Consider the following 27,339-nt stretch of genomic DNA (forward strand, 5'->3'; position numbering starts at 1 on the left):
AGTCAGACATCAAAACGAGCTATACACACAGCACAGAATTTTACAGCAAAACTCAGAGTTGAGTGAAAACCGTTACTACCAAATGCAAGTGAGAAATCAGTACAAAAATGTGAAATAACAAAAATATGTTGAAAGTGCTTATGATTAAGAAGAAATACTATGAACTGAGGGGTTCACCTTCTTACAAAGTTCCTTGGATGGTATCTGGTAAATCCAATAAAATCAGAATTTCATGTCAGGTGGCACTGCTGCTGTAAGAGGTTCCCACCACAACTTATCACAGCCTCCTGCTGTCCTTCCCTTTTGTACCAACATCTAACCACTGTCTCTGCTGTCATTTTGTAAGCTGGACTGAAGAACCGAAGGGGGCTAAAAGAGCCTCTCTGATCCTCCAGCCTAATTCTTTATTTGAATCACTTCTGTCAGACTGCATGCAGCTCCACAGCAGCTGCATTGCCACAGCTCAAGAAACAGGGTGTAGGGATTCTGGACTGTCCAGTCTCTATCCTTACATTTCAGGAAGACACACATCAAATTTTATTTCAAAAAGAGTTATCATAGTAAGGCTTTTCTCTGAGAAAAAAAAAATACCCGCAAATCAGCCAAAAAGCCTACTGCAAAGCCACGCAGAGTTCTGGAAAACTAGTGCACACGTTCTGTTTGTGATCCTGGGCTACCAGGTCACATTTCTTCCCCTTTTCCCAGCCTGTGCTCTTCTTCACTCTGGCATTTGAAGGTGGATTTAGAGGCACCCTGCAACTGCCCACAATTTCTGGATATGTAACCTAGTTCTTCAAGTACTATAGCTCTATACATACCACACACCTAGCTAGTGGTGAACCCTTTCTACAGCTATATTCAGTGTATCAGAGATTTCATCATAAGCCCAGTAGTCCACAAAAATGCAGAGTACTTTGGTTTTACTCAACTCAGCATCAAGTTAGAGTTCCACCTGGTGGCTAATGAAAACAAATCTGTTTTTCACAGTAGTTCCTGTATAACTGTGCAAAGTATTGCAAGGGAGTTATCTGAAAACTTTCATGTCAGAGAATGACTGAAAATATATGGAAATATTTTTCCCACATTTATGCTTCTGAATTGTTTAAAATGAAGATAAACCGTATAGTTTTTAATGAATGTCTGCTAAGAGATTGCACCTGACATTTCACTCCTGAGGTAAGCAGTACTACTAGGAATACTGCATCTGCTGTTTTCTGTAGCAGCAGTATGAAAATCAAATGTTTATACATTATACACGCAGACGCAGCCATGTGAACGCATAGCACTGGGAAGATTACCTACTGCTTCCCATTTGTTCAGTTCAGGGTTGTATTTCTCAATACTCTGCAGATACGTTCCTTTTGAATAGGAATATCCTCCTGTTACATAGATGCATCCGTTCATGACCACGGCACCACACTCCATTCTTCTCTCCATCATGTGAGCCATCTGCTTCCACTCATTCTGCTCTGGGTCATAGCAGTCTGTGATCGTGGTCTGTCCACCCACAAAATAGATCTTGTTTTGTAACGTAATTGAACACAATCCATATTCTTCGGGAAGAAAGGAATACAATTCAACTCAGCATGATAATGTTATCTTAAACTGCAGCTGCACAACAAACATTGGGCACCACTGATGCCAGCTGAGTTTCTTCACTGAATTTAGTAAACACCCTCAGGAATTTCTGCTAGACCTACATAGACAAGCACCAGTATTTTGTGACAATCTCTTTAGAAACTTGTTGTTACCAAATGCAGAAAACAGAGAAAGCCTTTTGAAAATTCATATAAAAGACCTTTGCCAAACAAATATGAATAGACAGATTTTATGGAAAGTTAGCTCACTATGTTATTTAGTAAAGTACAGCTGTTCCTTAGTTGAGTATTATAACGTGATTTCTATACAGCAGACACTTGAGGGGGGCCTTTCCCTCCCTTCTCCAAGCCTGGGAATAGTAGATCACCCCACAGGGACAGGTGTCCACTCTGAACCTTCCTGCCCTAGACGTTTTCCTCATCTTACTAGGAACTAGGCAGACTCTTAAGTGGATTTAAAGACTCCTAGTTAGAATTAAACAAATCAAACTCTATGCTCATTACAGAAATTATTGTTTACCTGGATGCGGACTTGTGGTGACTATACTCCACTCATTGCTACCTGAATGGTATCTCTGGATTTTATCATAGGTGCAGCTTCCTCTGTAGCCATAGTGACCTCCGGTTACGTAGATGACTTCGTGCAGGACACAGGCAGTGGCATTTCCAACACCTGTACACAGTGTGAAAGTCACAACACACCTTCAGACTGCACACAACACCCACTGGCACTTTCACTGATAACCCCAATTTAAATGACTTGTTAATTAACATTTTAGGATGAAATTATATTTGCAAGTATTTAAATGAACGTGAAGTTAAATAAACTGTCAAGACACCTTATTTTAGCAGTGTAAGTCATGAGCAATTAAATAAACATGCAGTAACCGACATGTATTGCATGTAATATGGCCATACAAAATTTCACATAATCCTTATACAGTCGTTAAGGACACAGTCATGCTGGTTTTGAAACAGGGAATTGCTTACAATATTTCACTAAGTTTAAGTGATTTTATAAGTCTCACATACATGGAAAGAACAAAGTCAATGGGAGCTGAGATTATTCAGTGTCTCAGGGTATTTTTAGTCTTTCTCATATTATTAACAACACTGCTGTACAAACAAGGACACAAATAGAATGTAGCCATGTTAACTCCGTCTCCAGGAGAACAAAACAAAAATAAAACAAGGGAACTGCAAGATAAAACATACAAACCCTAGCAAATTAGTGTGTTTTTAAGCATCTAAAAAGCTCCAGGCAGAAAATGTGACAAAATGCCTGCACAGAACATGTAACTGCTCACACTATTAAAGCAGCTTTCCTGGATTTAAATTAAGAGAATAATAGCAGTGATTGTGGGAAGGATTTAAACATTAAAGAAACAATTGCGTAAGCATGATTAGCGTTTTTCCTGTGAGATACCTCAAAAAACTCTCAAAAAATACCATGTTGCATCAACTTACAATAAAATCTTACAAAAGAATTTATTACTAATTGCAAATAATTACACTAAGTTATAAAAATTATTATAAGATGTGCAATTATTTATAATTTTTATAACCAAATAATATCATTTAGTGAGGTTGTGATCCAAATTCATACATTTTTAATAGATCACTATTTTGGCTGCTAAAAATAGGTATGAGTGCTTTTCCCAATCCTCGCACTAAAGATTAAACTAAGAAACCTGAACAGATGATATACTGAAATATGAGCAAGCTGCATACAAGAAATTTTAAGTGAAGACACTTATTTTGGTATAAATTCAGATCATTTTCTGTACAATTATTTTTAATACGATCCCTTTATTCACTCTTGGAGGATATGCTGAATAGACTTTAATCCTGGGTAGGTTTCTAATTTCCTTCCAAGCTGAACATAAATTTAGCTCCTGAAGGAAGACAAAATTAAAAGGAGACCACCACACCACCACCTGCTTGTTCATCCTGTGTTCCATGGCTCAGCCCAGCACAGCATTTGGATGCTTGCAGCAGTTTGGCTAGTAAAGACCTGAACCAAAGCCCACCACAACCACCAGGATGCTTCCCATGAACTTCACTAGAAGTTGGATCAACCCCTAAACGTGTCTGTGGCACTTCTGTGTGGCAAAGGTGGAAGGACTGACATTGAAGCAGACACCACACAAAACCTTACGTACCTTTGATCATGTTTGCAATAGGAACCCATTTCTTTTTTAAAGGATCATAGAACTCTGCTTCTTGCACTGGAGCTCCCTGCCGGTAACCACCCAACGCATAGATGCAGCCACTCAGGGAAACTGCACAGTGGTAATACCTCGCATCAAGCATGGGGCAGCCTTCAGTCCACTCGTCTCTCTCACTGTTATATATCCACACAGTATCAAGGGCTTCAATGCTCTCCGTTCTATAACCTCCCGTCACATATATGTCTGGTCCCAAGTTCGTGACCCCATAGCTCTCCCGGGTATGATCTGGCATGTCTGTTCCCTGGACCCATGCGTTGGTTAACGGATCCCAAACATGCACCTCTGATAAGGGATGCCAATAATACCCTCCAATCACATACATGGCGGCCGTTGGTCTTTTGGAAAGGCCTTTGGGACTGGGGTTCAGGGCGTTGTATACGAGTGACCGTATTTTATTATCATTAAGTCGGCATTTTTTTTGTAGGCTTAAAGCTGACCTCAAATACATGTTATCTAAGTCTATTTGGATGCAGCTCAGCAGTTCATAGATGTCCTCGATTCTCTCTTCCACGTTGTGCGCTACCCACTTCACCACCGCTTCGATGGCTGCCTCTTCCTTCCAAACATTCAGGTTCTCTCTAGAGAGAATAAACGCGAGCTTCTCCTTGCCGATGTCCAGGAACTCCTCCTGCTTCCACACGTCTTCGAACTGCCACAGCAGCATCCTCCGCGCCTCCTTCTCCAGCTCTGAGCAGTTGTGGTACTCGGCAAAGGCATGCATCCCTATGCAGTTGTCGGTATCCAAGTGCCTGACCAGAAACTGCTCGCAGGCTTTCTTGACCGAGGCGAACTGGAGGAGGTCCGCCGCCTGCAGCAGGCTTTGGACGTTTCTCTTTGTTATCTGGATCTGGGAGGTGTATGCATAATTCACGAGGGCTTCCAGCACGGCGTGGCTGAGCTCGGGAAGCCTGATCTGGCTTTTAGCCTTCTCCTTCATGTCGGCCGTGAACATGGCTTTGAAGTAACTGCTGCAAGCCGCCAGGACGGCTCTGTGGCAGCGGAGGCAGACTCCCGAAGCGCCCTGGAGCGCGATGTCAGTGAACAGCCCGTCCAGATAGAAGCCGCGGAACGCCCCCAGGAGCCGCGCGGGGTGCGCGGGGTCCTCGTACGCGTACACCTCCAACTCCGCCGCCTCCTGCCCGCACACGGCCATGGCCGCACCGCCCGGCGGCTTTGTGGCGCCCGCCCGGCCCCGCCCGCCCGCTACTTACGCCCAGGGCCGCCGGGGCCCGCGGGAGGCGGAGCCGCGCAGGCAGCGCCCAGGTGGGGGCCGGCAGCCGCCGCCCGGCCCCTCCGCGAGGCCGCCGCGGGCTGAGGCGCCGCGGAGCTCCCCGGCCGAGGCGGCTCACCGCCCCTGAGGGACGGCAGCAGCTGCGCGGGCAGCGGCTCCCGGCCGCACAACAAAGCCGGAGCGCCTCCCGCTGCCCCCGGCAGCGCCCCGGGGCTGCCCCCTGCCTCAGGCGTGAGGGGAGCGAGGCCAGGGACGCCCCTAAAAAACAGGGCTTGGGAGGGGCAGGCCAGAGCTCCCCTCAACGCCTGACCCTGAGAGGCGCAAGTGACAGCCGCAAACTGTGCTGACTCCGACTGTAAGCAAATTATTGTTAATTTATATGGCTTCCAAAAAGGTGGTTCACGATTTCAGCCTTCTCTACTGGCACAGTGGTTGCAGCAGCGGATGCCCTAAACGCCTCTGGAGCATCCCCCGAGGATAAAGTGGCCGCGCTCCTCCTGAAGGGCCAGGGCTCCCTCTTAGCAGCAGTGGGACTTGGGACCTTTGGATCCACCAGCCAGGCTCTCCTCGCCCTGCACTGCAAGTGCTCCTTTTACCAAGCGGAGGGAAGTGTTTCTTGTTATTAGCCACGTGCCTGCAAACCCCAAGGGAGAAATTAGGAGGGCTCCTGCTCTGCACAGATTTAAAAGCATCATTTTTTTTCTTTGCATTACTGGTGGTACTTCCTCCGGTTTCCCACCAAAAGCATGAACTGAAGAAGGAATCTGAGTGGGAAGGTGTATACAGACATCTCCTCCACCACCCTTGGTGTATACAGACATCTCCTCCACCACCCTTGCTCACATGCAGGCTGCAACAGGACTCAAACTTTCCCTTGGCCTCTATGTAGCAGCGCAAGACTTAAAAATACCCAACAAATCCTTCACACATCTTTGACTTTTTTTTTTTTCTTCCAAGCACTCTTGTTGCATTGTTAGCCCAGGAAATGACTTTTGTGGTGCAACCCAGGCATTAGCAGTAGCCTCACCAGGGCCTCTCCCACAGCTACATTACTCCACTTTATTTTTCTCTGGAGCATTCCCTTGTAGGGCCCCAAGTCTGTTTGTATGCCCCCAAGCCAACGGCTTTGTTTTGCTGCTATTTTTCACCTTCCATTTCATCAGCTCCTATGGATATGCATGAACTTCTCTCAGCTCTTGGCCACCCTACTAGCACATAAGGTCAGGGCATAGTATTACAGCTAAGTACTCCTTACAGTAGCTTGTGTGTAGTACCAGATCTGTTACCATACAGAAAAATTCCCATATGCACAGCAGCCTCCCATTATGCATTCCTTAACATCTTTACCTAAGTTACCACATTTCCCCAGAAGCTGGACATCTCCACCCCCCACCCCCCCCCAGGGCATGCTGTTTTAGCCACCCAGCAAGTCAGGTCAGCAACACTAAGTACAGAACATGTACCCTTTGAAGGATCTGCTCCATCTTCTTCTTTTCTCTTTTGGTTGTGTTATCAGCTGAAGCTGACTTCACAATCTGGAGGTACACATCTCCCCTCCCTTATACCCAAATGTGGAAAAATGTGGTAATTGTGGTGCTTCAGAAAACTGATTTCTTTTTTATTTTCAGAAGAGGAGAAAAAAATAACACAAGACCTCATTAATTGCTTAATGGCTTACCTACTGGAATGGAAAAGCTCCTTCTGTCTCTAACACACACTTTGTCCAGCAAATAGCATCAGCTCTACCCTGTACTTGAAGTGATTGAATCATAATAGCTAATCTTTCAATTAGTTTTCTTTGCTTAATCTATTCTCATCTCCTGCTTCTGTATTCTATCACAAAAAAATAAAAACAATTCCTTTTTGATTATGGAGACTAATGTCTTACTCAATGATTCAGCAATAGAGCAAATTACAAGATAAGGTTCCTACGGCTAAAGAATATTAGGAAACCTAATGTAAGTGGGAAAAAAAAGAATAATTATTCATATTACTAGGTGTTTGGGGCTTTTTTGTTTGTTTCTTTGCTTTTTAAATAAGCATTAAGTGAGATCTGGACAATAACTGGACAAACAGAAGGCAAACTATTTTGCAGCTAGGTTATGAAGAGCACAGAAGAGATTGGACCAGTACCTGTTAACACTTAGCGGCACATCCAGAATGAAGGACATACACAACTTTAAAAGTAACCACACAATATTGTGCTATGCAACAGCCATTAGCACTTTTGTACAACCTGCAAATCAGAAAACTTAAAACTGTTGAGGCCCACCAGTTAGATGCTGTCTTTGTGCCCTTACACGAGCCAACAAGGTAAGATCTCTAATACAAACACCTCAGACAGCTATCAACTATCCAGCATTAAAGCTGTGCCCCTAAGAAGTCAAGTATATTACTTGGGACACCTTAGATAACAAACTGCTAAAGCTACCTGCTGTAATTAGTTAAAATAGGTGAAGGGCTAAACCCCAGTACAAGGCAGTACTCAAAAGAAATCTTCAAGATTTCCCCTCAAAACAGGGAAGACCACCCCTAAAAACCTTCAACTTCGAAAAAGAAGGTATTGACAACATCAAGTGTCCATAAGAAAATGAGAAGAGTGCTGCACAGACAACACAGAAGATGACAGCTACAGCAATTTTAGGTTGCTGAACTACATCTTGGACACCTGCGACTGAACTACTGCAAAAGTTAGACCAATTTCTCAGCTACTAAGGCACGTAAGGGTAGAGAATAGACATCAGTTCAATAGCAGACTATAACCTATTTTGGGAGATGAAGAAAACATTTGGCATGAAAACACATGACTTTAATGAGACATACTTCTGTATGCATAGCACAAGTCTTAGGGCTCATCTCGCTGTGAGTGAGAAAGACTCCATGGTCACAGATGGTTCCTGAAACTACTAAAGGGCAGGTGAATTCCAATAAAAAGTTAGAATGGGCAGAGATGCTCCCTTACAGCCCGTGAGAGGGCTATGCAGGGCACGTAGACAAGAGTGAACGGGCAAAACCGTGTAAACACGTGCACACACACACCGTTCCATGGGCCTGCGCGCTGCAGCAGAAACCCATCGAGGAAACAGCGCCCAGCTGGCTCCGAGTGGGCAGCAGTGAAGATCTAACCAGGGGCAGCCCTATGCACGCGGTCAGGGTGGTAGTCAGGGGAACGGGAGAGTGACTCTCCTGTCAACAGCACCGCACCGTTCTTACTGTTCTCCAGAAGAGAAGGGGTCTGACTGACAATGTAAACAGTGGTATCCAAAGACTGACACCTACACTTGTGTTCGCTCTCCCCAGGCCCTGACAAAAACAGGTGCCTAACAACACACAGGCCAGCAGAATACGTTACGCAATTCATGTATGTTGCTTTTGTCACTGATAGTAACTTTTATTGTCTTTAATTAAAACTCTTAAAAAGGAATTTTACTTGGTAAAATATTCAGTATATTAAAAATATAAATGCATCTTCAGATCAAACAAGATTAGAGGCATACCAAGTCATTTACAAATTAAACATTTACCCTGATTAAATAGTATTCAAAGCCAATGATTCCAGAACCATGCTCCTGGCAAGTTAAGAAATTAAGTTCTTTATAAGTAAAGAATTATTTCTTTCTTTTGTGCACTAATCCCACTCCTTTCCCTGAGCACATGGAACAGATCTCACATGCAGGCAGTAAAGGTTCAGGGTAGGGAGAAGGTTAATGGCAATTCCCCCTGCAACCCTCCCACCCTCTTTTCCACTGATGTTGGAATGTGTAGTATACCAGAAAGCCGTTTTAATATGGCTTTCCCACTATTGCCAAAATCGAACACACAGTTTTGTTATCGTGTTTATAAAACATAGGTTCAGATGGCATCCCAGTTCTAGTTTTGTGCTTTTATGCACATGCAGTGTTTCTCTCCTGGAAAGAAAAAGGCATAACTATATTGGTTTCCTTTTATCATCTGACTTATTCCCTTATAAGCAGCTTCAGATAAGACACTATTTCAACAGCAGTTGACCAAACCAGAACAGAACACTCTACAGGACTGTGATCTTGGGAGAGCTGAGAAATCCTTTTCTCTAAGGTATACCCATGCCTGGGCATAGCAATGTCATTCTTCTTCAGAGACATTACCGGACATAAGTCATTCCCGCCATCACCTATATATACAATTTGTGTATAACTTACTCCTCGCTCCAACTGTTTATCTAGAAATTCTTTTAAAACTTTCCTTTTGCAAAGGTTTTTAGGGCACTTTGGACAATGGTGAGTGTGAAAGTTCTGTACAGTTAGGTAGCCAGTACTGCTGAATGCTGCAGGGTTTGTAAACACTTCATCAAACACCTTATGGAAGTCGGCAGCTTTTAGAATCCAGTCAATAAATACTGTATTAGAATCTGAAACAATTATGCAGTCAAAAAGCTCTTTGTTCTCGCCAATAAAATGCAGAAGATCTCCCATTCCCGCAGTGAAAGGGATCGTTGTCATAGTCCTTTTCATCTCCTCTTCTTTGACACCGCTGTCTCCCAAGTAGACAAAGACTCTGCCCATATATTCTGTCCAGTACCCAGGCTGGTAGGAGTTTCTCAATCCATTAGGAAGCTTCTTCCCAGGAGCACACTTCACAATCCAGGTGTCACTATTTTCATCTACAATCGTATGGTCGAAGTCAAAAACCAACAGAAATTTCATAGCTGTCCAGGGGCAGTGTACAGAACAAACAGAAGAAAAAAAAACAGAGAAATACTTATAGAAAACAAACTACTGAACTCCTACCCTGATCTTGTGCTCAGGTGAGAAAAATGATGCGGGAAAAGGAAACTAAGACAAATACACAAACTGAGGAAACTGCCTGCGACCACTCCAGCTCCAGGACGTTAGGCCGAGGTCGAGGCCGAGGCCGAGGCGGGCAGCCCACGGCAGCTCCCGGCCCGGCGGCGCCATCTCACAGCCGGGCTCCGGGACCGGCCGGGCCCCGCGCCGCCACCACGACCGAGCGGGGCTCCCGCAGCCGGGCAGCGCTGCCGGACGCTGCCGCCGTGGCCGCGGAGGGGAGCAGCCCGCCTGAACGCTGCGGTGGCGCAGCCGCGGCCCCTCCTTGAAGCGCGGACAGGCCCGGGCGGGGCAGGACCGGGCCCGGGCCCAGGCCCAGCCCCGCCGCTTCCGTCGCGCCCCGCGCCAGCCCCGCCCGCCGCCGCCGCGTTGCGCGGCAACAGCGCGCACGCGGCACCGGCACCGGCAGCGGCAGCGCCCCGGGACATGGCGGCGGCTGCGCGGCCCGGGCGGCCCGGAGGGAGGCGGCGGCGGCTGCCCCGTGAGTGCGCGGGGCGCTGGGGGCGGCCCTGGGCCCTGCCCCGGGGCCCCCGCCGGGCCCGGACCCGTCTTGCCCGTCCCGGGGGCGCGGGGCGGAGCTCACCCGGGGCCGGGGGAGCCACGGGGTGCCGGGGGCAGGGGGAGTCAGGCGGGTCTCCCCCCAGGCAGGTGCGCCTGGAAACGGGCTGGGGTTGCCAGCAGCAGCACGACCCCCGGCGAAAGCCCCGAACGCCTCAGGCTGGGCAGCGCCGTGCGGGGCAGGGCAGGGGAGCGAGGCGCGCTGCTGGCAGCACGCAGCTCTGCACAGTTTCCCTTGGGAATACAGCTGGCCACCTAAAGGGCGCTGCACGAAGCCCGACGGTGACCTAAAGGCTGTAGGAATGCCCGCACACGTGTATGTAGCCCAACACAAGGAAATGTTCAAGGCACTGCTCGGACAAGCCTGCTCTATTTCAGTAGGTGCAGTGAGCACACCGGAGAAGGGCGGCCAGACACAGCCTGTGCCCGTACTGCTGCCTCACCCACCCCCAGCAGAACGGCTTCAGCACCGTTCCCCAGATATTTCCTCTTGCGAATGCTTCCTGGCCGCCGTGGCCAAATACCGTCTGCGAGGCGTTAGTTACCACAGGCCAAACCTGTTACATGAATGTGCATAGAGTTACATCGCTCAGCACCATGGCCCAAGTACATGCACTGCCTGCACTTAGAACACAGTCACAGATACTCCATCATAGCTCTGGGGTACTGGGACAGGGAGAGTAACTGTTAGGACAACTCAGTATTGATAATATGCGGGAATTGAAATCCTGATGCAGGTTTGAATTTAGGATTTTGTGATTCCAAGTAACCTCAGTATCCTTTCTTCCTTCTACATAGCATCACACAGTTTTGTACAAAATAGTGTTCTAGATGGATGTTTTCTTCCAAATGGAGTAGATCTTCGTCAAGTAATTATATTGCCAAAAGCAGAATGGGAAAGGATGCAGGACAATCTTGGCAGCATAAGTAGAGAAGCAGCACGCATCCTTGCTGAGAAGAAAGAACGTGAAGAAATGCACTTACGCTCCAAAGCGGCTGTAAAAGACTGGCCCAATACCATTATGGTAAGTACAAGATACATCTGTGAACTAGGTGATTCATATAGGCAAAAACACAATAATATTTCTAGGTGTACTCCCTTAGTTTAACATCTGCTTTTAAATAGGTATTTTAACTAAGCTCCATACAAATAGTTTAATTGTCAAATTAAACCTAAAATGCAAAATTAAAAAAAAATAAAATCACTGCACCCCCTTCAGAATGGTTTATACATTTTTAATCCATAGTTTTAAATGTGATTTCTAAAAAAGTGAATTTTTATCTGCATTATAGGGCCAGGCACAAAGGAAAATTAAAGCCAAAAAATTACATGAAGAAAAGGAAGAGGAAGAAAGAAAGTTACTTGATTTGGAAGAAGCACAGTTCCAAGCAGCAAAACGGAAGGAAGCTATTGATCAAGCAAAAACTTATCTATACTATCAGAATGAAAGAGTGAAAGGGTTGCATGTTTGTTGACAACTTATAATATTTAAATTCAAATTGTACTGAATTTCTTTAAACACTTTGAACATGCAAATTAATTGAAATGTTCTCTTGTAGAGTGCACTGCTACTTACTGAGGTCCTAAAGGAAAGAGATGCTCAAATTGAATTTAAAAAGTTCAAGCCAGATGTTAACAAAAAGAAGGAAGAAGAAGCAGAACGTGAGCATAAAGAAGCTATTCTCAGAGAGCAAGAAAAGGCACATCAACGTTATATGGATCGACAGGCACTACGCAGAGATCAGTTGGAACAGTAAGTAATAGTAAAATAGGGTTACTTTTGATTAATTATGTATTTAAACTCTCTTCTCACAAATACATTCTATAAGGTTTTACAGAAAGTTACACACCATGTTGCTGTTCTTTACATCTGACAATATACCCAACTTCACTTCAAAATACCACATTTCTTTAAAGTACTCATAGACAAGCAGAATCCCTATCTGTTCATTACTTCACTTGGTCCCTAACCCGTTTTTTTAACTCCTTTTTACGTTGTTTCAGAATAGAGGAGCACAAGCGTCAGGCAGATCTGGCTAAGCTAGAAAACAAAAGAGAAGGAGAAGAAATACAGAGATTGAGCCGATTGTACGAATTGGAAATGCAGAGAAAAATGGAAAAGGAACATGAGGAAAAACTTGAACGCCAGAGGCTGTATCGTGTAAGTGACAGGAAAGCAGAGAGTTCAAAACGCTTGTTTTGCCTTGTCTGCTCGGAGTAAAACAATAGTGTTAATATTATCTAAATGGGCCTGCTGGCAACACAAGGTTTGCTGACAGCTTTACCAACGTTAGGTCATATCCCTACATTGCTGGTTGCAGGCCATGTCTTTCCTGTCTGCTCTTGAGAAGGGCCTCTTGGGTGGAAGTCCCTTCTCTTGTCTGAAGGGGTAACATCAGCACCTGATGCTCTGACTGGTGTACGATGAAAAGGTCTGCTGTAGACATCAAGGAACAGTCTCCTTGACTTGAAAACTGGATTGAGGTACTGTGTACCTGCCCTGTTTTAAGCCCATTTTCATTTGGTAGGAAGAGGGAGTAGTCTGAGTCTGTGAACATAAACATACCTTTTTAACTTGTCTTTCCCTTTATGATTAGATATGTTTAGAAAAGTTGTCAAGATCTGCTGCCCTCCCTCTTCACCTTCAAAGACACCTTGCTAAATGCAAACAAGACACGCCTCACAACACTTTTGGCCAGCACGCAAAAGACAGTATTTTTTTTACATAGAACTCTAGAAAACTCCTCGTCAGCTAGGATTTGGATTAAGCTCAAACTGGGATAGTTTTGGATGAGGTGGGCCAGGAGTAGCAGTCTGCGTAAGTATTGGTGGGGTTATGCAGTCCCATTCCTCTCCACATCCCCCTCTTCTAAGTGTGTGGATGGCAGCGAGGGATAATATTCCCTGCATTGCATGCTGATCTGCATAATGGTTTGGAGGAGCAGCAGTTTGATGCTCATTTCCCCTTCTCCTTTCTCCTATCTACCATCTCCTTCATGCATGTTTGAGCCATAAGAGGAAGAATCCCTTTCCTTTCTGCTCTCTTTGAAAAAAACATGAAGAGAGAACAGAAGACGAAGTGGTTCTTTTAAGCTGCAGCCAAAGGTCTAGATTTTCTGAACTTCATTTGTTATATCAGGACTGTTTTGCCTATGCAGGAGCATGTAGCTGACCAGAAAATAATCAAAGCAGCAGAGGAACAAAAACAAATGGAAGAAGACGATCGGATTAGAGCTCATTTCAAAGCAAAGCAAAGGATTGCCAAGCTGATGAAAGAGAAGGAAGCTGAAATGCGTAGGTAGGTACAAAGTTTGAGTATCAAACGTATCTAACTTAAGAATTATACAGTTGTCATATTCAAGTTTTTCAGGCTGATCATACAACAAAAAAATCACAGTTATTCTACAATTAAATTCTACTCATAGGGAAGTGGAGAATTCAGGACAAAAAGGAAGTTCTTTCACAGGTTCATTAGTTATAGGTCTGTGTGTGTGTGTGTGATCTCTCCCCTCTTCAAAGTACAAAGATTTACAGAAGTGCAAGCTGTGTGGCAGGAAGAGAAAACTGCTGGGTTTGGTAGCAGCAATGCTTCAGGTAGACTAGGTGCGTATGTTACAATAGCTCATGTTCTTCTGCAGACTAACACAGGAACGTCAGGACAAAATTGTCACCCAATTAGCTTCCCAAATGAGTGAAGCATTGAAGATGGAAGATGATCGTCTTGCTAGAGACATTGCAAAAAAAGAAGCCGAACAAGAAAAAAAGAACAAAGAGAAAGAAGCAAAAACAAAGGCTGCTATTGAATCTATTGCTGAACACAGAGCCACTGTGGTAAAAAAAAATAAAATCATTCTTATTCCTCTTTCTCTCCTATCCTTCTAAATACCTTTTAGAAACATTGTGTGTTTTTGCATAGCAATTGTTAGGCACTTGTGCATGTTCTCACTTAGCAGCTGCCTCTTATTTACACCCAACTCCTTAAGCAAGTTGCAAGTGGCACATGGGAAGATCCTCTTGCAAGAGATTAGCATGCTTCATCAGGTCTGCTGACATCTTCCTGGGGTTCTTTCCCTCTCCCACCTCATGCTGGGCACGCATCTGTTGGTGCTGCTGGAAACTCGGGGCTTGGACACTGGCCAGCTACGATGATTGTGCTTACCAGCGAGTGCTGATACAGGGCTGCATCATTATTGCTTTTGTATCTGGCCTGCAGAATGGCTGATGGCAATACATGACTCTTCAAACTGGCAGGGTAGCTAGCTGGCTAACCTCCTCTCTTGTGTAAAATTCAGGTGAAGATGAAACTGGAGAAGGAGATAGAGGAAAAAGCAGAAAATGAAAAAGAATGCCATGCATTTATGGAGAAGAACCGCATCTACCTGGAAGGGGAAGAAGCCAAGAAACAAAGACAACGTGATGCAAGTATGGAAGTACAGAAGATTCAGCTCCAGCAAATGGTAAATAGAAGTGCTGTACCCTGTCAGCCCCTTCAGAAAGTAGCATGCATCTAAAGCAACAGTACAAGACACTGAGGGGCTGGGAGAGGAAGCATGCTGTGTTGTTTTTTTTTTTAATCTTGTATGCACTGCAGATGTTGGCACTGGGGGCCAGTCACATCTCAGCAGTGGCACAGAAGTCTCTTCTGGGCTTTCTCAACCCTTGTTGGTCTGGGAGGATGACCTGGAAGGGCAGGCGATGAGAAAGAGATCAGCACTTAGCAGCTATGGCTTCAGGAGACCCCACTCAGGAATGCAGATGCCCCTTCTGCATTTGCATTTCCCCTGAGCATGTGACCCCATTCTTCAAGTCCTTGTGGTGTCACTGTCCCAGTGTGGGAGCCGCTCATACAAAGCCTTTCCTTCTCTGGGGGTATTGTGCAAGTCAACGCTGTTTTGCAATGACACATCACTTCTTGTCCTGGGTTATTATGTACTGCTGCTGGTCTCTTGTATCTTCTGGGCAGATCTCCAAAGAGCAGCAGCAAATGCTGATGTTCACTCAGCTATTCAATGTACCCTTTTTTGTGGTGGGGTGAGTGGTGAGAGAACTTGGGAGGGATGATATTTGACAAATATCAACTACTTAGTATCACCTCAGATCTCTTGTAAATTTACCCTCTCGAAGACTCCACAGATTGTTATGTTGTGAAAGAAATACTAAGCTGTCATCCCTTTTTCTTCTTCAGGCAGAAAAGCAAGCAAAAAAACAGCAGGAGAAGCAAGCAGACTTGGACTACAATGCTCAGAAACAGCTTATTGCACTTCGTAGGGAGCGTGAATTTCAGAACTATGCCAAGCAAGTTATTGAATCAGAGTCCAAGACTACACATAATCTCTATCCTCTCCTCAAAGCATCCAGAGATATAAGAGGACTTGGATGTGGGCCATTTTTCAGAGGAAGCAAGGGAATAAATCTTAGTTTTAAAGTACAGGATGTTGCTGAGACCCAGTTACCTCCTTGTTGCTGTACTACTGCACAGGAAGATAAAAATATGAAATAACATTGAAACTATATAGCAAGGAAAGACAGAAGTAGTTTTCATGTGGTTAAAAAGATACCTTTTTGAACCTTATGGGCAGAGTCAAGACTGCAAATGGATCTACATTAAATATACCCTATGAATCTGGAAGACCATTTGAAAAAATAAATTCCAGAGAATTGAGTGTATTCTCAAAAATCACTAGCTTGTATTTCATGAAAGTCAGCTTAGTTAACTAGAGACAGCAATGCACTCCATATAACTGATGATCAACATAACCTGTTCCTGCCAAAGGCCCACTATTGCTGCTACATTTTTATGATTTTTCTAAAAATTTACTGTCCCAGGTCTTTCAGCCCTACAGCCTATTAATTCAATACAAATTCCCAACACGGGTGCAAAAAGTCACACTATTCACTAGCCTATTTCCAGTTCAGTATTCCCCGTAATGAGAGAAGAAAAAAAATAATAATAAAAAAATTTACAGAATCTACAGGACAAAAAGAGCAACCAAATACATGCAGAAGCTAGAATACTTACAGTACTGCAGTTTTTATAGTGTTTTGCAACCACCTCTATAAAATTAATGTCTCGCTGTAATTTAGTTATATGAAAATATGAACGTGGTTTGGTTGCAGCCCTTAAAAGGTCATCTAAAAGGCAAGTACGCCCCAATATAGCTGTAAGTAGCTACTACAAAAATACCGTGGCAACAAGAAACAACCTAGTTTGACCAGCCTTTCAAAAAGACTAACAGTGATTCAATCTGCAGTAGGTAAAGTCAGATCTAAACTCGTTTCTCAGATTTCTCAGCCAGCACCGAACTCTTTGGGGCCTACTCTCCAACACAAGCCACGTACACACCTCGCTCCCTAAGGTTCGTTTCTTTGCTGAAGTTTTACCAGTGTATTTACATGGCACGGACTGAATTAGGGGTTCAGATAATGACTTCCCCTGCAAGCACCCTGGGCTCCAAACAAGCTATTCCCCCAGTCTGGGCCCACTGGAAGCGCCACCCAAGGCACCCACAGCCTGCCTTTGCCCCCCACTCCCGTTTCACGCCCCGAGCTGCCCATCTCTCTCGGCCAAACCGGGGAACGACTTCTAAAAAGTTAGGAGGGTTTCCTAAAAAGGATGTCTGATAATATTTTACTTTGGAAAATGGGTCTTGTGGGTGCCTTCAAGACTCTGAGCCCGGCTTCTGACAGAGGCAGGCTTTGGAAGGAGGCAAGGGGCTGCCCAGAGGTGAGGGCCGAGAGGAGCTCTCTCTTTACCTTCCCGCAGCCCACAGCCGCCGGCTCTGGAACCGCCCCGCTCCTCCCCAGGGCTGGGCTCGCCGGTGCCGTCAGCAGCCGGCGGGTCGGGGCGGTGCCGCTGCCAAAGCCACCGCCCTGCCCTTCCCGCCCCGTGCGGCCGCTCTGCCCTTTCCGGGTGAGGCGCTGCCTCCCTCCGCGCTCTGGAAGCGGCCGAAAGGGGCGGCGGCGGCGGGAATCGCGCCTCTCGTCAGGCAGCGCCGCTTCCCTGACAGGCCGCGGCCGGGCCGGGCTGTAGCGGAGGCAGCCGCCGATGGAGCACCAGCAGCCGGGCGCCGCCGAGCGGGAGGCGGAGCGGGAGCGCGGCCGCTACGCGGAGCGCCGGGCCGTGGCCAGGGAGCAGCTGGCGCAGTGAGTCGGGGCCGCCCGGAGCCTGCCAAGGGGCCCCGGGACCGAGCCCGGCCCGGGGCGGGCGGCGGGGTGCGGTGCGGGGGGAGCGGGGGTCCGGGCGCGGCGCTGCGTCGGGCCCTCCCCGCGCCCTGGGCTCCCTGAGGCAAAACACCGTGTAGTTGCCGCTTGTCCCAGCCCATAATAAGTCATACTTGCAGCCAGCGTGGGCTGAGGGCCGCTCTTTGTCTTAGTCAGTGCTGGCACTGCTTGGAAGTAGTAGCTTGCCACTAGATGGTAAAGGCCGAACTCGTGCAGGCAGTGGGCTAACAATTAAGATGCTCAAATGGGATCTCTTACTCAAACCCATCTGCTGGTCAAGTTTGCTTTTGCTAGTACTGACTTAATTGGGAAATTTCTAAGTGCTTCTTTATGCCAGAAGTCAACTCTGGCTGAAGGATTTGCAGCTACCACCTAAAAATGTGTGATTCTATTTTGATCCGATATTCTACTTTCACTTTAAAATGCCAGATTTTTCAGTGTTCAGGTACCCGTAGACATGCAGAATCCCTATCTGCTCACTTCACGGAATCCCCACCCCACTTACTCTATTCCTTTCCTGTTTCAGAATACAGGAACACAAGCATCAGGCAGACCTGGCTAAGTTGGAAAACAGAAGAGAAGGGGAAGAAATACAAAGGCTCAACCGATTGTACCAACTGGAAATTCAGAGAGGAAAGGAAAACGAACAGGAGGAAAAAATTGAACGCCAGAGGCTGCATCATGTAAGTAGGAGGAAATCAGAGAGTTCAGTGCTCGCTTCACCGCAGCTGTATAGAATGAAACAATTGCATTAGGGCTATGGATAAACAGGCCTGATGACAACAGGAGGTTTGTTGGTAGCTTCAGTAGCAGTGTTAGGTCACATACTGATGTTGAAAGCTGCAGGCTAGGTCTTCCTTTTGTCTGTTTTTGGGAAGGGCCTCTTGAAAGTCCTGATGTGATACCTGAACTTTAACTGGACTACAATGAAAAAGTCTGCTGTAGACATCAGGGAATATTCTTGGCTTGATACCTGGATTTCGATTCCACGTACCTACCCTGTTTTAAGCCCATTTTTCCATTGTCAGGAGGAGGGAGTAGTCTGAGTCTGTGAACATGACTTTATTTTTATCTTGTCTTTCCCTTTCTGATTAGAGATGCTTAGAAAATTTGTGAAGACCTACTCACTACACCTATCTTTCCATTCTCTGTACCTCCTTCCCCCAACAGCTGCTTGAGCAGGGAGGCTGATGTGGAGGTACTTCAAATCATTGGCAAGCAAGAGACTAAGAGGAGTGAATTCCCATTCAAACCCTTCTTCCTTCCCCTCATCTGCCCCTCACCCCACCCGTTCTGTCCACAGTTAGGCAAATTTTATTCCATTTGCTTTCAACCTTTTATGTGCAATAAAATCAATATACACTAAAATGGCCGCTTCTCTGTGATTTCAAAATGCCTTGTGCTTTATATTTTTACAGTTCTACAGACATACTGTTTTTTGTCCTTCAGAGTCTGTTCTGTGTGAACGACACATGGGATGGGAGAATAGCTGGTGAAGTATAAGAAAGCCTACCCTAAGGGTATCGTGCTTGGGGCTGCAACTGCATATTTGTAGTGGTTACTCCTGCAGCCCCCTGTTACCAAGCACTTGCCACTTAAACTTGGTACATTACTAATTTTACTTCTGTGGTCGTTTGTGATAATTAGGTCCTGAGTATTTTCTTCTATCTGTTTCTGTTCTATATATTCTCCACTGGTACAATCAAAGAACTGTTATGATAGGTTAGGCGTGAAGTCTCTGATAGATTTATCTTTCCCCATTCAATATTTCTGAAATCTCATTCTGTATAAAAGTAGTAGTTATTTTCCATTTAAACAGGAGCATGTAGCTGAACAGAAAGTAATTAAAGATGAAGAGAAACAAAGAGAAGACGAAGATGATGATCGGATTAGGGCTTACATTAAAGGAAAAGAAATGATGGCTGATCTGAGAAGAGAAGAAGACGCAGAGACCAATAGGTACGTGGAGGTATTTTCAGTGTTAAGATTCAACTAAATTTTGTGACAAATGTTACTCTGAATTCTTACATCAGCAAAATCAAAACTGATGCAAGAAAACTTTCTGTGAGTAAAACTTGAAAAAAGGCAGACAATTCAGATGAAACCCTATCAGTTTTATAGTAATTGGTACTGTGGGGGTAGGTAAACTCTCAAGTCTTCAAGTTGCCTAGATGCTGAAATGCAAATCTCTGCATCAGCGTGTTGCCTGTTCTTCTCTGAGAAAGAAGGAACATATTTGACTTAACTAGGCAACAGTATTAATATTCTTACAGTAATAGAGGAAATATTGTTTACTTGTTTAGCTGAGAGGGTATGCTGTTCCTGAGCCAACACAACAAGCATCCTTTGCTTCCTGTTTCCAGCCAATGCTCCCAGCATTTGCCTGCAGTGACAGTGGGTTAGGTGGATTCTTCCCTGTGTGATCCATCTCACTATAGCAACAAAAAGCAAGCATGCGAAAAAAAAATAGGGAGCGCTTACTTGCCATGTCAGTAAAAGGATGTCAAAGAGCTGAATGGGTGGGCCTGTGTGGCTAGAGAAGATAGAAGGGTGGAAGCAGGATTGCTGGCTCTAGTTAGAGCAGTGCCTCAGATAAGCTGAGCATATATTGCTGGTATGTTATGGTAGCTCATGTTCTACTGCAGGCTAGTTCAAGAGCATCAGGATAAAGCTTTTAAACAACTAGCTGGACAGATGAATCAGACATTGAGGATGGAAGCTGAACGTTTTGCTCGAGGAGCTGCAGAGGTAGAAGACGAATACCAAATGAAAACCAAAGAGAGAGAAGCAAAAAATAAGGCTGCCATTGAATCTATTGCTGAACACAGAGCCACTGTGGTAAAAAAAAATAAAATCATTCTTATTCCTCTTTCTCTCCTATCCTTCTAAATACCTTTTAGAAACATTGTGTGTTTTTGCATAGCAATTGTTAGGCACTTGTGCATGTTCTCACTTAGCAGCCGCCTCTTATTTACACCCAACTCCTTAAGCAAGTTGCAAGTGGCACATGGGAAGATCCTCTTGCAAGAGATTAGCATGCTTCATCAGGTCTGCTGACATCTTCCTGGGGTTCTCTCCCTCTCCCACCTCATGCTGGGCACGCATCTGTTGGTGCTGCTGGAAACTCGGGGCTTGGACACTGGCCAGCTACGATGATTGTGCTTACCAGCGAGTGCTGATACAGGGCTGCATCATTATTGCTTTTGTATCTGGCCTGCAGAATGGCTGATGGCAATACATGACTCTTCAAACTGGCAGGGTAGCTAGCTGGCTAACCTCCTCTCTTGTGTAAAATTCAGGTGAAGATGAAACTGGAGAAGGAGATAGAGGAAAAAGCAGAAAATGAAAAAGAATGCCATGCATTTATGGAGAAGAACCGCATCTACCTGGAAGGGGAAGAAGCCAAGAAACAAAGACAACGTGATGCAAGTATGGAAGTACAGAAGATTCAGCTCCAGCAAATGGTAAATAGAAGTGCTGTACCCTGTCAGCCCCTTCAGAAAGTAGCATGCATCTAAAGCAACAGTACAAGACACTGAGGGGCTGGGAGAGGAAGCATGCTGTGTTGTTTTTTTTTTTAATCTTGTATGCACTGCAGATGTTGGCACTGGGGGCCAGTCACATCTCAGCAGTGGCACAGAAGTCTCTTCTGGGCTTTCTCAGCCCTTGTTGGTCTGGGAGGATGACCTGGAAGGGCAGGCGATGAGAAAGAGATCAGCACTTAGCAGCTATGGCTTCAGGAGACCCCACTCAGGAATGCAGATGCCCCTTCTGCATTTGCATTTCCCCTGAGCATGTGACCCCATTCTTCAAGTCCTTGTGGTGTCACTGTCCCAGTGTGGGAGCTGCTTATACAACACCTTTCCTCTCAAGGTGTGTTGTATAAGGTAACACTGTTTTTGTGAAAACTTGTTTGCGTTTTTCCATATCTTGTAGGGCTGAAAGTGATACAAATTTCCAATGCATGTTGGAAAAAGTGTTTTAAGAAACAAAAAAACCCTTTGTTATTCTCTCTTCTTCCTCAGGCAGAAAAGAAGGCAAAAAAAGAGCAGGAAAAACAAGCAGACTTGGATTATGATGCTCAGAGAGAGGCTGCTTTTTGTAAAGAGCAAAAATTTAGGAGATAAAGACAGTAAGTGAGTGCCATGAATGCACACAACTTTTATTCTCCTGTCCAAATGTCCACGGAGGGAACACAATGTGGATGTGGGCTTTCTAAGCAGGTTTTAGTTCTCCTTTTTTCTCTCTAAGATAGTACAGAATATGGTCAGGACTCAGCTGAACTACTGCTTCAGAAAATTATGAAAGAACATGGAAGCCATGCAGTAAGGATGTGGTGAAATATCAGCTAGTGACTCTTAAAATTAGCTTCAGTTAAATAGACACCTGTGAAAGTGGAGAAGTATATCTACATACAGTATACTTAAAAAAAAAAAAGTGTGTGAGGGGAAGTTTGGTTGGTACAACACCATCCCCATTCCTCCTGACAAATGTATGTGAGCTCTCATCTCACTCGGGCTGAGCGAATGCTTGGAACGATGTGGGAGTGTTGCAGCTTGCATGCCCCTCAAAGCCCTGCCTGAGAACAGGGCCAAGACCTCCTCAGAGCTGGCACAGACCCAAGTGCTGTCTTGGTTGGTCAGACCTCCTGTGGTGTGGGTTGCTGAGCTGTTTCTGGACAGCCGGACCTGGCTAGGTGCAGCTGATGCTCTATACCCACTTCAGTTAGGGTGGCCCAAAAGGGGCCTGTTTGTGGAGCGAGGACGTTGCTACTGAGAACTTGATGCACATGCATGTCCAGGGGGGTTGTCCAGAATAGTGCTCATCTGGTGTTATGGCTCAGTACCCATCCTGGTAGGAGCACATGTTGAAGTTTTATCCAAAAGGGTCTAGTTTATGATCACTCCGGAATGTGAACAAAAGCACAGTAAGTAGGAACAATCAAGAGACCTATCTCAAACTCTCTTCTGATCTAAACAACCGCTAGCACAGCTGCGCTATTAGCTAAAAGTCATGCAGAGATCTTTCCAATTATCTTTGAGTAATTGACTTGAGTGGAAATGATTTTTTTGAAAGAGGGCATGGCAATTAGTTTCTGAAATAGTCTCTAAATTTTTTTCACTAATGAAAAATTTTAAATTTATTTCCCTTCTTTCTGAGTCAGTGCTCTTTTATTACTTCAAACTCTTTCCAGCAAGCAAACAATGCAAACTTTTAATAAAGCTTTTGGATGGCAGAAGCTGAAGCCTTGAGAAGAATCATTGACTACAGTAAGAGTTGTGCTGAAAGTCTGCAGAGCTTGATAATGCTCCAAATGCATCGCTAAGTGCACATTTGCATGTGCTGACTACTGTGTAATTGGTGAGTTAAATGGGTCTTAGTCTACTTCCACAGCAGCAAGAAGCAAGGTGGATTGCAGCCTCATTTCCTGCTCAGTTTTTTTTGAAAAAGCCCTGTTCTGTAGAGTATGTCTGCACTTGAAATCTACAGCCTGCTTCCAGGGGTCTTATACCTGCTTTTACTTCCTGCGTCTACAGAAATACCAAACTCAGCCACCAGGAAACAATTCTTCCTTTCAGTATACATAAAGTGAAGTGTAGGAATCGTATGCATTTTTTAAATGCACTAAGCGTTGATTCATTTGACCACATTCAGCATGAAAAAAACAGCATGAATTGATCACATTATACTACTGACTTCCAAAGATACATGTGCTTTGTGTGCTTGCTTTAAATGACTAACTCTTGTTGGTGATCCCTGTAAAACTGCAAAGAAGTGTTTTTAGATCATGGAATTAAATTGAGGTTCTAGAATTTTTAGTGACAAAGCATTTTGGTAACATTTCATTGTTCTTCACAGTTTTCCTACCTCTGAAAAGCAAGAATGGAAAGCTTCTTGCAAGAGTAATACAGAAGACTAAAGTCAGTTTTATGTTTGATATATTGAAGAACACAAAGGAAGAAAAAAGGACTGGGAAGAAGCTGAGAGAACAGCTCCTTGTGCAAGCAGAAACATGAAAGCTATTGAACAGCCTGAGATGAGAAATAAATGAAACTGAGAAAGCTGGGCTTGTTCAGTCTGCCAAGGAGGCAGCTAAGGATATAGAACAGCCTGCAGCTCGTTGAAGGGTGGTACAAATACAGCAGAGCCAAACTTGTCTCAGTAGTGTCAGGTGATTGATACAACAGTGATGTGGGAGATAAGATAATGTCATGAAAATTCCCCTTTTGGCAGGAACATGGTCACCGGCTCAGAGTGGCCAGAAAGGTGGTAGAGTCATTACCTGGGAAGGCTCTGAAGATGTAGCACGTAAGGGAGGAGGCTGGTGTACCTGACCACCAGGGGTACTTTTCTGCCACTACTTAAAGATGGTAACAAAATACAGGAAGCTCAAATACAGCTGATAAATCTGCTAAGCAGGAGGTATTCTCTAATGCCTACTGTCATTACTTGTAGTGGCTATTAGCCAAAGTTTTAATTAATAGCTAGCAAATCAGAATATGCTTTGAGAAATGACTACTAAACTTGAATTACTAGTTTTGCTCAACATCTTACCCTCTCTGTTGGTGTGCTGCCTTGCTTCAGAAGGTCATACTACACCTAATTTCAGAGGTAGTGGTCCCGTAAGAAGGCTAGGACCTTAGAAAGGCAAGTCCCCTCAGAGGGACTGAAACAGACACCTCTTGAATCCAACTGCCTTTTTTTCCAAACCTCTCAATCAACTCTGTGGAAATAGACTGGCAACTTAAGTATGGAGACATGGGCTTCCAGGGTCAAGCATGATGTTCTCAAGAGTAACGCGACTCATACCTGCATAGCTATTAGCAGTATTGTCTCTTCAGATCTAATGGAATTTTGACATAGGAAGTGGAACAGAAGTTTTCAAAAATGCCTTGTCCTAGGTTGGTTTGACTTCACTCACAGTGCAGTTCTTTACTGTCAGATAGTGTTCTGTAGGGTAGAGTTACTAGTTCAATTCAAGTTCTTTAATGTTAGTCTTTGCTACTGCTTAGCTCAGAGGAAGGTTGAAGAGGATGCTCAACTGGAAATAATCTACCACTGAAAAGTAGAGTTGGCACCATGGGGTGATTAAGGATTGACATTTTCAGGTGCCAATACAGACAGGCTGTTACTCCTGAAAACGTTTTCTAAGTCTCTGGTGGTTTTAGGCCAAAGAACTCATTCTGTTTTAATAGCTAATTTTTTTTTCAGAGTCCTGTTACTGACTTACATGTTTGGTATCTCTTGAAATAGGAAAATGCTATAAATAATATGTAATTTTCCTCCTTGTTCTTGGCAATGCATCCTTGTCTCTGATGAATCTTCCTTGTTCTGGCAGTGCCATCTATCTAGTCATTCCCTTGGCATTCTTGCAGCACCATCAGTACAATCTAAGCTTTTTGGTTTTGGTCTATCGTGGCCTTTGCAATTAAGAGTGAGAGCCCACAAAGGAAATGTGCTAGATACCTAAGGGGATATGTAAGTGATTCAAACCCACCACTTAATCAGTTAAACTAATCTTTAAAAAGATCTAAAACAGCCTTAAAGCATAGTTTTTCATAGCTGCTTGATATCATCTTGTATAAACCAGAATGGTTTTATTTTTTTTTCTCTGGGTTTCCTATCTCCAATACATTATCCAGAGAAATGTACACTTCTTTTATATACTGCAGGCCTTACGCATAACTGCAGGCCCAATGAAATTCAATACTAGATCAGTTAATATAATAGTAATTTTTCCCCATTCCAAATGAGTAGCACTTGATTTGGCCTGTTTTGGTCTATTGATTTTTTTTCTTTAAAAGAGGTAAAGCCTAGAACATGGCAACATTTACTGGAAGTAAGCAAGAGTTACTATGCAGACCAGAGACAGGATCAGGCTGTCTGATTCTGTATGAGGCTACCAAGATCTATAAACTACACATCCAGCAACTGATACAGTGAAATGGGGAAAATGAAGCCATTACTGCTGTAGGATGATTGTTTTCATTACAGCCCCTCAATTCATATTTCATTGAATAATGATTACTAATTACAAAGGAGGACTTAAACTCTGTTTCTTTCTTCTTCAGAAATACAGCAGACAAGTACAGAAGCATCCACTACAGAATAAGAAGCTAGCCACGGTCTTCTAAAAACCCTTATGTGCCTGCATAATCTATCAGTGCCTAACAGCTGAAACTAACCCTGGAATATGGTGGAAGGCATGCAGTTTGCCAGAATCTGCCAATATTCAGCTCAAATACCATAGCTATAGCTACACAGCAGCTACAGTATTTTTATTATGAAACAAAGCAGTAGATTCAGTTTCTAGGAAGTCAAGAGGTAACAACCTAAACATGAACACTTGTGATGTTGGATGTGCTGTACTCTAATGTTACTAGACCTCAAAGCTTAATTAAAACTTTACATTTTGGCTTAAAAAAGAGCAAATAATAAAATTAAATTGTTTAAAATAGCTGCCCATAGCAGTAATACCAATGCTGAGTGTGTTTCTTCTTAACAGTTTTCTACTTAATTTTACTGTGGAGAATGCAATGGAAAACAGGAAGTCTACATTAAAAGTGGCTGAATCTCTAATCCTTTCTGGGGAAAAAGGTGCCTGCAGCAAGACAGTTGTCTGTCTAGCACTCAAGTTTCTTAATTGACTGTAAGAAATGCAAGAAAGGTAGAGTATGCTTTTCTGCAGTTTCCTAAACACTGCTGCTGGCACAGCCAGGTTACTAGGAGGGGATACTGGTCTAGGGGCCCTTGCGATCAAAGCTCATGCCTGTGTTTGGTTCTAAAATGTCTGTCAGCTGTCCTAATGCTGTATTTAAATTCATAACATCAGATAGGTACATCTCCTGTAACTGGTGAGAACCATTCTGCTTCACAGACCCATTCCCAAAAGACTACCATATTTAAGTACAAGATATAAGATTTCGAAATATTATCAAAAACATGACAGTGATAAGACAGTAGATCAGCTTCATTACACAGCTGCATTTTTTATGTTAGACTCAATAGCCTGTCATTTGTCAGTCTGTAGTAGGAAGCTGCAATTCCATCTGTAACTTACTCATCTAGTTTAGCATGAAACAAACCCCTGAGTTTTCCCATCTTCAGTAAGACTGTATCAATCTTGGTTCAACTGAAGAGGGAATGTTCTGATGCTAAATCACAACAGCCTGTAAAGTTGTGTAAACATACTAAAACCACTTCAAAATGCTCAAGCACATCTAAATGCACCAGTTATATCACTGGAACTAGAAATGAATGATACTCTTAGTTACATACAGAAGTAATACTGTAAGAGGCACACTTTGCAGATATATTGACTAGACTAACAAATATGCCAAAAAAATTGTTACTGGAAAGTAATGAAATGCACAACTTGTGGATTAAATATGAAGGGTTCATTCTCCCAGCTGAGAACTACAGGTTACAAAATGTTCAAGAGACAGACTTCCATATTGTTCATGAAATACTACGTGCACATCACTACTTAAATAATTGACCACAATTCTTTTAGCTGGTGAAGGAAATCAGTTACTACCTAGTTCATCTTACAACAGATTATAAATTAATAGGCCTAAATTCTTTCCACTTCTTCCACCCATTCTTTTAATTAGCCATTATTGACCAAAGTGACACACTAACTACTTTGTATATACAGTTACAGGCATATGGACAA

The 27,339-nt window shown here is 44.2% G+C and overlaps 3 protein-coding genes across 9 annotated transcripts; 1 reads left to right on the forward strand and 2 right to left on the reverse strand.

Annotated features, from left to right (window-relative positions):
* Positions 1-1,003: 1,003 nt before the first annotated feature.
* Positions 1,004-4,982, reverse strand: KLHL23 (kelch like family member 23). The gene is made up of 3 exons (XM_035571024.2): positions 3,761-4,982; positions 2,119-2,271; positions 1,004-1,553 (listed from the first exon to the last, which is right to left on the reverse strand). Exons 1-3 carry the CDS (start codon positions 4,980-4,982, stop codon positions 1,243-1,245), a joined length of 1,686 nt encoding a protein of 561 aa, XP_035426917.1. The 3' UTR covers positions 1,004-1,242.
* A 1,036-nt stretch (positions 4,983-6,018) lies between these two features.
* PHOSPHO2 (phosphatase, orphan 2) lies at positions 6,019-10,170 on the reverse strand. Its single transcript, XM_035536873.2, has one exon. It carries the CDS (start codon positions 9,740-9,742, stop codon positions 9,017-9,019), a length of 726 nt encoding a protein of 241 aa, XP_035392766.1. The 5' UTR covers positions 9,743-10,170; the 3' UTR covers positions 6,019-9,016.
* Positions 10,171-10,249: 79 nt separating this feature from the next.
* On the forward strand, positions 10,250-26,138 carry CFAP210 (cilia and flagella associated protein 210). Of its 7 annotated transcripts, none has more exons than XM_050711709.1 (10): positions 10,256-10,364; positions 11,240-11,466; positions 11,735-11,908; positions 12,002-12,195; positions 12,447-12,603; positions 13,601-13,740; positions 14,081-14,273; positions 14,735-14,899; positions 21,689-21,799; positions 25,736-26,138. In XM_050711709.1, the coding sequence occupies exons 1-9, from the start codon at positions 10,310-10,312 to the stop codon at positions 21,788-21,790; spliced, it is 1,407 nt and encodes a 468-aa protein (XP_050567666.1). In that variant the 5' UTR covers positions 10,256-10,309; the 3' UTR covers positions 21,791-21,799; positions 25,736-26,138. The 7 variants fall into 7 exon arrangements, with proteins under 7 accessions (XP_035425671.1, XP_050567666.1, XP_050567664.1 ...); XM_050711707.1 differs by having other exon boundaries at positions 21,689-21,795; XM_050711708.1 differs by lacking the exon at positions 14,735-14,899 and adding an exon at positions 20,963-21,127.
* The last annotated feature ends 1,201 nt before the right edge of the window (positions 26,139-27,339 follow it).

The sequence above is a fragment of the Cygnus atratus genome, chromosome 6 (assembly GCF_013377495.2).
Source record: "Cygnus atratus isolate AKBS03 ecotype Queensland, Australia chromosome 6, CAtr_DNAZoo_HiC_assembly, whole genome shotgun sequence".
In the NCBI taxonomy this organism is placed as follows: Eukaryota; Metazoa; Chordata; class Aves; order Anseriformes; family Anatidae; genus Cygnus; species Cygnus atratus.